Source organism: Antechinus flavipes, chromosome 6 (genome assembly GCF_016432865.1).
Source record: "Antechinus flavipes isolate AdamAnt ecotype Samford, QLD, Australia chromosome 6, AdamAnt_v2, whole genome shotgun sequence".
NCBI classification, from domain to species: Eukaryota; Metazoa; Chordata; class Mammalia; order Dasyuromorphia; family Dasyuridae; genus Antechinus; species Antechinus flavipes.
The window spans coordinates 259,472,769-259,483,952 of NC_067403.1; the positions used below are offsets into that span (position 1 = coordinate 259,472,769).

The following is an 11,184-nucleotide window of genomic DNA, read 5'->3' on the forward strand; positions in this document are numbered from 1 at the left end:
CTGTCTCTGACTCTCTTTGTCTCTGTCTCTGTCTGTCTGTCTCTCTGTCTCTCTCTCTCTGTCTCCATACACACACACACACACACAGAGATACATGTATCTATCTATAGCTATATCTATCTGTCTATATTGCACACACTCACGCAGACTCACACACATTCACGCTCCCATGCAATTCCACACCCGCTCACACACATCTGCATTTGTTTAACGCAGACAAACCCAACGGGCTTTTGCAAACAAATAAATAAACTGCAGCTTCCAGGTCCAAGCAGTGGCTTTCCGTACTGAACGTACGGCCTAGGGGACATAGCAGAGAAGTCACGCCACTCTGCTGCGATACTCCCAGAAAACCTTCCTGCCACAAGGAGAGAAGGGGCAACAAACTCCCGCTGCCTTTCTCCTGGTTCTGGGCAAACTGATGAAGGAAAAAAGTCCGATGGTCTTTCAAGGTCTTTTTAATGATTTCATTAAACAAATACCGATTACCCCAAGTGTTCACCCACGTGTATTGCTGCTGGGAGGGAATCATCTATTTCTGGCTTAAATGCCCGATGGAGGGTGTGCGGAGAAGGAAGTGGCTCAGGCTGCTCCCGTTGGGAGAAGGGGACAATAGACCGGGTGGTGCCCTGGCAGCCCTCGGGTGTCAGAGGAACAGGAAGAGGGACTCTGGCCTTCTGGGAAGGGAGAAAAGTGCACGAAGACAGCACAGGATGAGAGTGGGCAGGGTGTCGGGGAAGGAGACGAGCTGGGCCACAGCCAGCCAATCAGGGAGCCTTCCCCACAAGCTAAGGGTCCTTAGCTATTCTTGATTCTGGGGGAGGGACAAGATGGATTTCGAAGGCTCATCAAAACGCAATTCAAGAGAAATACAGTTATTTCAACAGAAACCTGTTCCTGTTTTCTCTCCCCAAACAAACCCCCGGCACCGGCCTCCCCGTCCACCATCCCCTCTCGCTTTGCCAAACAGACGACCTACTTCCTGGAAACAGAAGGGGATGGTCAAGGCCTTCTGGGATACCCGGCAGGGGACAGGGCGGATGAAGGCCAAAATACACTGTGAGAAACTACGGGCCTTAAATACAATTTGTATAGATACTGAGAAAGAAAAGCCCGGAGGAGACGGCTCACCGCTTCATTCGTATGTGCCTCAAGGGATGTGGCCCTTGGGGAGCCACCGCCAAGGAGTCTAGGAGTCCTAGGAGTGAGGAGCCGGACGTCCCCTCCGGCTGGCCCCGGTCAGACCGTCCCGGGAGGGGCTGAGGCCCTCAGAGACGGAGCCTCCGTCGGGGCCGTCTCCCCTCCGGCCTTCGGAAGCGGGGAGTGCTCCTGCCTCCTCTTCCTCTCACTCTTGTCTGCCGGCTGCCGGAGGCTTTCCCTGTAGGGGACGCTGGTGTGGAAGAGCCGGACCATCTCGTGGTCTTTGCTGTCCAGGACGCGAGGTAAGAAGAGAGAAGATTTCTGGGTCCGGCGGGTTTTAAAGCCCCTCCTGGGTCGGCCTTTGCCGTTGATGGAGACGTACCAGAGTCTCTCGGCGCTGGCTTTGCGCTTGGCCCCGGCCCCGCCCGGCGCGGTTCTGTACAGGCGGGAGGCGTAGGTGTTGTAGCCCAGCTCGTGGAGCCGCTCCACAAACTCGCACTCGGCGTTGTAGCTCTCCTGGAAAACACGGGGAGCGGTCAAGGGCTGCGGGACAGGAAGGGAAAGACTGACATTGTGGGTGCAGAGCCCCCGGGGGGGGGGGCTCGGAGGGACCCTCGCTCTGGTGCAAAGCGGAGGTCGCTCAAGAACGGGGGGAGGAGCTCTCCTCCTGGGAACTCAACCAGCAAGAGCTGTGGGGAGACGGGAGACAGACGGGCCTCCCAGCGCTTGGGAACGTTTCAGTCACACTTAGAACCGCTGCCGCCATGATGGACGGCACTGACTTCCCAGGGTATCCTGAACGGGAAGCCAACCGTTGGGTTTATATCCCTACCATTTCCGGGCCTCAGTTTGCCCATCTGTAAAGTGGAAAGGTTGGGCTGGGTTATTTTGGTGTCGAGATTGTCGGCGATTTTGCGCCACGTTTCCCTGCTCTGTGGCTTTGGGGGGAGGCAGGTGAAAGACAGATCTGGAAGATCATGACCAAGGGTTTGTGAGGGCACTGAGGAGGCCTGGCTACCACAAGCAAGGTCCTGGGGAGGGGGGTTCTGAACTCTTCTAGAACAGGTGACTTACGGCTCTGCATCCTGGGTACAGGGAGGGAGCCGACCCCCAATCAGACCTGGCCACTTCTCTACAGACCCCCCAAGTGCCTTCTGGGTACAATCCTGTGCCTTTTACAGCACATCCGGATGTGGCTCACACCACAGCAAGACTTTTTCCCCCCTGAGAAGTGAGGATAACTGAGACTCGGGAGTGTCTTTTCTAAGGACATGAAGCTAGTAACTGGGAAGCAGCAAGGCTTAGTAAGGGGCAGCGCTGACCCAGGAGTCCTGGGGAGGGGGAGGGGCCATCGTGCCTCAGGGGCATCCTGGGGGCACTGGCATGGACAGAGAAACCCCTTCACGTCTTTGTCTCGGTTTCTTCTTCTGTCAAATGAGACGGGCAACAGATGCAAGAGGAAGGTGAGACCCAGGATGCCCACGGAACTCTCCTTGAAAGGCTAGAAGGGCTCTACCCAGAAAGAATGGATCAGGTCCGGCTCTGGAAGTGACTTAGGGAGGCCGGGCTCCGCGCCGGGGATGTGGCTTTTGCTCCATCTCCAGAGAGCTGGCGCCCTTACACTCGCCTGCATGGGATGAGGGTTTCCTGGTTCTGCTCTGCATTGGGGCAGACTGTCCCGAGCCACCCCCATTCGCAGTGTTATCCTGGACCCTCAGAAGACACGAGGGAGGTTTAGCTGGTTCTCTTCCCAGCATCCTTGCACTAAACTCACCCTCCTGCAGTGAGCCTTGTGATGGCCTCTCCTGCTTTTTTCCCTTTTCTCTCTCAAGGAAAGAAAAGAAATGTGGAAGGCTGGGGACATCGGGAGTGTTCAGAAATCCATGAGTAGTAAATAATTATCATTGGAAGAATTGTGCTAAGATTGTGAACAGGTGTGCAAATAAATGTTGATTAGTAGGGATATGTGTGGATGTGTGTGAATATGTGTGAATAAGTGTCTGTATATGTGTCTCTATGTGTGCATGACTGTGTGCACCCATGTATCTGAGCATTTCTGGATTGGGGTTCTGAGCATGTATATGGAGGAATATTAAATAATTATCATTAGAAGAATTGTGCTAAGATGTGTGAACGTGGGCACAAATGAGTGTTCATTAGTGGTGATGTATGTGTGTGAATGTATGTGTGTGGATGTGTGTGAATAAGTATATATATATATATATATATATATAAGTTTCTCTGTGGAAATGAGTCTATTTATTAGTGATTGTGTACATATAAACGTTCCAGTGTGTGAATACAAGCGTGCATGATTTTTTGGATAAGTGTGGCTATATGTATGTCAGTGTGTGTGACTCTGCTAGTGATTGTGTGTTTGGGTGTGTATGAGGATGAAAAAAGCACGTATATGGGTAAGTTCCAGCTCATAACTACAGTGTGTGTTCAGTCTGTATCTGTGTCTGGTGCAAACGAAGGTGTGAATTGGTTAGCATTTCTGTGCAAGTGAATGTGTACATGAGCATGTTTGTGAATGAGTGTGTTTATGTGTACATTGTGCAAATGTGTTTGAGTGAGAAGCGTGCATGATGGCACAGCTTTATCTCTGTCTGATTGCTCTTAATTTATTAAGATTCTAATAATCCATGCTCCACCTCCTGACCACACTCACCAAAGAAAACGTCGTTGGAAAGGTGTGGGCCAAAAGTAGAAAGATTAGGGGGCAGCTAGTCGGTGCAGTGGATACAGCACCAGCCCTGAAGTTAGAAGGACCCGAGTTCAAATCTGGTCTCAGACACATAAACTTTTCTGGCTGTGTGACTCTGGGCAAGACAATTAACCCCAATTGCCTCAGCTCACACACAAAAAAAGTAGAAAGAAAACAATAACCTGGGAACCTCTGGTTGCTTAAGAATGCAGCCTGATTAATCCAGCTGGAGTTGGAGATAGCAAATTTCACACACCTCTGACCCCTGGGGACAGAGGAGCCAGTATGACTAAGCTTTACCTTTCCCTGAATTCTATCTCTCCCAGGAAACTGTCATGGCAAATTTAGGCTTGCTGTCTCAGTAATTGGCACATAGGGACAAGCACATAGGAGGCTTTAATTAATGTGGATTGATTGGTGTCAGGATCAACCCCCTAATGGTGTAAGCCATCCTAAAGTTGAAATGGGTCGCTCCGGACGCTGTTAGCTTTTAAAAAAGCAACAGAAAGATCTTTTGTCAAGTGAATCTTAGAGCTGGGACAGGGAGGGTATGGATTCAGCTAGATGGCCACTAGGTCTTTTCTAACTCTGACAGTGATATATTTGGTGATATCCTTGCCTCACCCCATTCATCTCATGTATCTAATCTGTTGCCAAATGTTTCCGTTCCCACCTTCAACTCATCTCTTGCGTACATCTTCCAGTTCTCTCAGATCACACAGTCCATCCTGACGTAGACCCTCATCATCTCCCACTTGCCAAAAATCTTTGAATCGGCCGCCCTGCCTCAAATCTCTCCACTCCACCCCATCTTCCATTCAATATGTCACCAAGATTTTCTAAGATTCAGGTCTTAGATACTTCCCCACTTCAACAAATTCCTCAGCCTGCCTATTACTCTCAGGATCAAATCCCATCCATTGACTATTTAAAGCGTTCACCTGATGCTTTCCAATCTTCCCAGTCTCCTTACATTTTACCCTTCCAGATGCTCTCATCTACTGGCTCTTCCTCCAACAAGTGATTTTATCTCCAGTAGACAGGACCTTCCATCACCTCTCTTCTGCTCTTAATTTCACTGACTTCCTTCAAGACTCAGCTTAAATCCCACCTCTTGCAGAAGACTTTCCAGGTCCCTCTCCCTTAACTTTCCCATCCCCATCTTTTCCCTTCTCAGATCACCTCCTAAACCCCCTGTTTATATCTTGTATATATCTAATTATTTAACTTCTTGAGAAGAAGCCCTCTTCTTTTTCTTTGGGCCTCCGGCATTGAAAAAGTACCTGACATTATGATAAGTGTTTAATATATTGATTGACTGTGTCATTGATTGACTGTGAAACAGCAAGGCCAGTTGAATTAGGTCTTTTGAGCCCAAATACATTTACACTCTCACGTACATGAGCTGGATGGCACCAGTTCTTTTCTGAAACAGATGTTCCCTTTGAGAAGGGAGATCCCCAGTGTACTAGAGTGGGCTTTGTAGGGTCAGGAGGAACCCTATGGAAGGACACTATTTGAGAATTCTGTCTGGTGCAAAAAAGCACCTTCCAGCGACCTGAAAAGCCATCAGGTCCGTGTGTCTGGGGAGGGGGGGGTTGTTAATCTGCTTCTGTGGATATTCAATAGCTACAACATGGTATGGGTGCCCACTTCAGAGACTTTTTGGATGGACACTCCAGATTCTTCAGCTTGTCCCCTCATTTTACAAATGAGAAAGCTGGGAAAGTAACTTGTGTAGGGAAGAAGACCTATATTCTTGTCTCAGGTCCTGTTCTAGTCTCCTAGGGTTCTCTCTATATCTCTTACCTTCTGGGCCATTTGGCAAATGGGCTAAGAAACCCACATAATCGGTCTAGCCGATATTGCTTCAGTTTGAGATTAGGCCCACCTCTGCTGACGTATCAAAGCCAGACTTACCGAAGCATAAAGCCGGCCCCGTTCGTTCATTGCCAGATAGCGCCCGGAAAACAGCCCCTTTATGGCCACGATTCCAACCTCCACTGCTGTGATTTCCAGGATACCTAGGAACAAAAGCACAGCAGAATGATTCCCTGCAGTTGAGGGTTAGTGATGCTCCTTTGCCCAGCCAGGAGCTGAAATGTCTGCTTTGGCTGCTGATCACCAGTCTCCCCAACTTCTCTTTAAAATAACTCAGAAGCCCCTGGAGGAGAAAAGCCACCTAGGAGGGACTCTTGAAAGAAAAAAAAGGCATTTTGACAAAGAAAGAAGGACCCGGCTAAAGCTGGGCCCCTGCTCTGGATGCACATTCCTGGCTGATTAATTGAGACTCCAGAAGCTTTCCAAGGCCAAGCCCTGACATTGAACCAGAGTCCCCTAATCCCTTGTGTCTATTAAAAGAGAAAAAGGAGGAAAGGGGGCCTAAATCCCCTCTAATGCTTTTCTGAGGGACAGGAGAGCTCTTGACTCTCTTAGACTGACAGCAAAGGTCTCCTTTAGAGGACAATGGCCTCCCTAAGATCTGCTAGAGGGGGAGATGGAGGGGGCAGGCTACACCTTGAGGCTTGGGTCCAGCCATAAGTGGCTTGGCCCCCAAGGGGTTCTGACCTGAAAGCTATCAGAGGATGTCTGGGAGAGACAGAATTCAGTGAAAGGCAAGGCTTAGCCATACTGGCTCCTCTGTCCCCGGGGTCAGAGGTCAAGGAGATGAAGAGCCCTTCTCTTGGTCCAGGGACAAGAGATTGGGTTGGAGTTGGTGATGCAGGGAGCCCGAGGGTCACAGGCTACTGACATTCTGGGCAATTGGGGATGGGGGTGGGGCAAGTGCTGGAAGCCACGGGAATGAAACAGGACCTGTATGGGAGAGCGGGGCTCCCGGGGCCAGAAGGTCAGAGATATGGTCTCCCTGGGCCCTTTCAAAGCTCTATACCATCGGTACCACACGCTCTGGCATTGACAATTAGAAGAAAAAGTCCAGAAGTCGGGAAATTCTCTAGACACAAGGCATTCTGGGTTCTTGCCATCCCAAGGTCTGGGAGCTCAGCACCGGGACAGAGCGGGGGAGGGAGGCCGGAGGGGGGGGGAGGGTGGCACCTGGAAGCACACACATGTGTGGGAACTGTTTTTATCCCCCCCACCCCCAAACAAATTCTTGATCAGCGCCTCATTTCCTGAGTGCCGGGGGATACCGAGGGGTGACAGCTGGTTTCTATCACCCAGTTTAATGAACTCTGAGGGATGATGCTTCCAAAAAGCCTTTTGGTGGCTGAAGGTTTCCTTACGGAAACCGCGGTTTTCCTTCGCCGCCTTCAGCCAGACCCCCGCAGCTTCCGCATCTCCCCCCCGGGCTGGCGAATCCACCGCAGAGCAGTGCAAGCTACCGCCGGCTTCCTGCGAGCCGTACGCGCCGCAGCCCTGCACTCTCCCAGCTCTTGCTGCGTACACTCCGCGGTGTCCCGGCTGCAGAGCTCTGGGAGCGGAGTCTCGCGCTCCGTGCCCTGCGCCCTGCGCCCCGCGCCCCGCTGCGTACAGCCCCCGTTCCAGGACAGGGAAGGGAAAGTGCCCGGTTATCGGTCTTATAGGGACGGTTCAAAAGCAAAGAGTATTCCGGGAGAATTCGGAACCACTAGCCTTCCTTGTTCCCAAAGAAGCTCCCGAGGAGACTTGGTGAAGTCTCCTTCTTCGGGGATCTGCACAGATCTGTCCCGCACTGTCCATACCCTTTCCCGAGCGCTGGGGGATCCCTTCCGAGTCCACGCCCGCAGACCGCCAGGGGCAGCGCCCACGTTGGCAGCCCCGAGAACCCACCACGCTGGCGAGGCCGGCCCCGGTCCCTGCGCTTCCCAGCGCTTCCATCCCCCGACTTCCTGTTGCCCGGGACGGCTAATTTCTTGACCCTCGCCCCATCCCATCCCCAGCTCCGTGGAGCTGCCCGACACATTGCATATACCCAGCCGGGCCGTATCTCTCAAGCGGCGGGAGCAGGGTGGGGTGCTGCTGGAAGGGTCTGGGCAGTGGGACTGGGGCGAAGTAAGAAAACCCTCGGGAGGGGGGGGGCTGCGAAGCGCTGGCGCGTCCTCCGAACTTGGGTCGGCTGCGGCCCCTAGCTCCCGCCCCCCATCCCGACTCCTGCAGATCGCTTTCGAAGCTAGGCAGGAACGCTGTATCTGAGTTGGGGCGAGTAGGTGGGGGCAGGGGTGGGCTGGAGAAGGGGAGCCCGAGGGGCAGAGCGCTAAGGGCACCGAGACTCCGAGTCCCACCGACCTCCTCCCCAGAGGCGCCCAGAACATCTCCCCTTCTCTCCGCGGGAGAGGGGCCTGGGGGCGAGGAGGGGAAGGGAGGCGGGGTGCCGTGTGTGTGTGTGTGTGTGTGTGTGTGATGTGTACCTTAAGGGGGAAAAGGGGGAAAGGGGGGAGGAAAAACCTAGCACGGAGGTGGGGGGGGGTAGATTTATCTTCAGCATGACCTCCCGGGAATTTGCCCCGACATGCCGGGAAGGGCAGTTCCAGAGCCTGCTTCGGGCACCGAGAGCCCGGGGGCTCCTCCACTGGCTGGCATTGGGAATAAAAGGGTCAGGAATATGGCAACATTCGCGACTAAGCCTTGTGTAAAGGACGCATTATCTCCCGCAACTTGTAGCCCCCCCACTAGACCCAGAATTTGGAAGCCGGGCCTGAGAGAGGGAGATGCGTGCCAGTCTCAGCCCAAGCACCGTCTCCCTGGACGGTCCCTGAGCCGGTCTCTGTTCTCGTCCTGTCCCCGTCCTATCCCAACCCACTACTGCGCCCTCCCATCCCTGTGCCCGTACACGTCTCCTAGTCGCTGTCTCGGTCGCAACCTCCCTCTTCTTTCGGCCCCGGACCCCCCAGCCCCGAGGGTTGCAGGTTCGGCCGCAGGGAAGTACTCACTGTAGACGCTGTTCTCCAGGCTGCCGCCTACTCGGCCGCTGGGGGGGATCTGCAGGTGGTATTTGGTGGCGCAGTAGAGCTTTCTGCGCCGGGGCGCTCCGCCGAGGTGCTCATAGACACCGCCTCGGCCTCCGGCATCTCTCCGGAGCCGGCCCTCTGGGGCCCGGGTCTCCTCCTCCCTCGGGGGCCCTGACTGAGCCAGACCCAGGGCCCCTGCCGCCTGCCCGCTGGGATGGAGCAGACTGAATACCAGGAGCCAGATCAGGACCATTGTGGCATGGTGACGGGGACGCTGAGGCTACTACGGGGACCCGGAGCAGGATGGAGGTGGGGACGGGGCGGCCCCCGGGTGCCCATGAACCCACAGCCGAGGCTCAGCAGCCCCGACAGCCGCCGGCCGAGCTTCTAAGCCCTCAGAGTGCACGGCGGAGACAGGAAGGAGAGGCCCTCTGAGACCCTCAGTACCTTCTTTCCCTTCTCAGGTCCGCCTACCCTCTCGAACCTCAAATCAGTGAGAGAGCAGCCAGGCTGAGGGCAACAGAGTGGGGGAGAAGGTGAGGGAGAAAGAGAGAGGGAGAGAGAGGGAGGGGAAGAAGGAGAGGAGGGGAGGGAGGCAGAGAGAACGGACTGGAGGAGAAGCCCGGTAAATTTGTGACTGGGGAAAAATGTTGTTGATAGAGGGAGTATAGAAATCAAAGCCCTCGCTGGCAACAATAGAGCTCTGGGGCCAGTTGATGGGGAGCAGGAGGGGAAGAAAAGAGGGAGGCAGGAGAAGGAAGAGAAGGGAGAGAGGGAGTGAGGGGAAGGAGGCGTCCCGCAGGCGTGCGGGAACTCCCCTCCCCTCCCCTCCCTTGGGCTCCGGAGGAGAGGTCTTGGCGTTTCCCACCCAGGATCCCCCACTCCCCCGCCCCTAGGGCCAAGCCGCACCCCACACAAAGAGCGGGGAGCGAGCACGCGGGCACACCGAGGCGCACGGCCGAGCCCGGAGGCGCACCCGGCCGCGGAACTCCGGCACGGCGCTGCCGAGGGCACAGTGCTGCTGGGCCCGGCGCCCCCCACCCATCCACCCTCCCCGCTCTCTCCCCCTCTCCCTCTCCCTCTCTCATCTCTTCCTCCCCCCAGCCCCTCTTTGAAAGATCTCTTCCCTTCCCCCACGCCCCTGAAGACCAATTACACGTCCGAAAATTATACATTAAGGATTTCAAGTCAGCGGGGCCTGGGGTCTGTCTGTCAAGCACACCCCCCCCCCTTATCAATCCCAAATCACAATAGTGACAAGCGGGATGACTGATGTGGCCTTAAAACAACGAGGGGCGGGGTCGGGGTGGGAGCGCTTTTAAAAATGCACATTTAAAAGACGGAGAATGATAAAGGAGGGCTCCAACCGCCCGGGACCCGCACGAGGGTGCCGCGAACACCCGTGTGTGGCCGGGGCTGCGTGTGTGTGCACATGTGCGCGCGGCTCCCCACGCGCGTGTGTCTGGGGGCGGGGCCCGCGTGGGCGTGTGCAAGTGACTGAGGGAATGTCTGAGTGCGCGTGGGGGCTGAGAGCCTCCGGGAGCGTGCGGGCGTGTTTCTGGGCCCGAGCACTATGAGGGAGTCGGGCGTCCCCTCGATTTTCCGCTCTTCCCGTCATCCTCCTCCCGGGAAAAAGCCCAGGCCCCCCAGCCGCCGGCGGGAAGCACTTCTGGGGTGTGGGGTGGGGCAGGGGGAGGCTCAGGGAATCCTCGCGGCGTTCCGAGGTGGTGCTCCTTGCCCCCCGGCCTCTGCGCGAGGATGCCCAGACTGGCTGCGCTATGCCAGCTCCCACCCCCCACCCCCAGGCCCCAAGAACCGACCCCGCTCGGCCCAATAGAAAGGGAACTGGCAGGCCTCGGCGCCCACGGCGAACGCGGCCGTGCTGGACTCGAGGGAACAGATGAGAGCTGGGCAGTCATGGAATGGAGAGCAGAGAGGGGGCAGAAGCCTGGACCCAGAGCAGCATAAAGACACTCAGAGCGTGACAGAGAGAGAAAGACAGGGAATGAGAGACAGACAGGCAGTCAGACAGAGACACAGCCAGACACACAGACACTCACAGGGCTGACAGACAGATGGACACCGAAATCCCAGAGCGGGAGGGGAGGGAGACGCTCTCAGACACAGCGCAGCCTCCTCTCCGGAATGAATCTGTCAGGTCCCAGCTCGAGAAAACTCGTTAATTAAATTTGCATCTGAAATGGCTGGAAATCAAGAGCTTTGGGGGGCACAATTTGGGAAATGAGAGCGATTAATTTGTCCCATTTAAGCCTGACACTTTAATGCTGTCCATCAGAAGTCAAGGAAGTGCCCTTTAATTCAATTCTGTCCAAGTCAATTCAACAAACATTTGTTACTGGTCTATTAACTCCGGGCGAGCTACAGGATTAGGAGCCAGATTTCCATAAGAAGAAATCTCTCTTCTCTCCTCTCCTCTCCTCTGGTCAGCTG

The 11,184-nt window shown here is 54.9% G+C and overlaps 1 protein-coding gene across 1 annotated transcript; it reads right to left on the reverse strand.

The window, feature by feature from the left end:
* Nucleotides 1-470: 470 nt before the first annotated feature.
* Nucleotides 471-8,986, reverse strand: FGF3 (fibroblast growth factor 3). Its single transcript, XM_051966936.1, has 4 exons — nt 8,716-8,986; nt 5,768-5,871; nt 1,132-1,656; nt 471-677 (listed from the first exon to the last, which is right to left on the reverse strand). The coding sequence occupies exons 1-3, from the start codon at nt 8,984-8,986 to the stop codon at nt 1,240-1,242; spliced, it is 792 nt and encodes a 263-aa protein (XP_051822896.1). The 3' UTR covers nt 471-677; nt 1,132-1,239.
* Between the last annotated feature and the right edge of the window lie 2,198 nt (nt 8,987-11,184).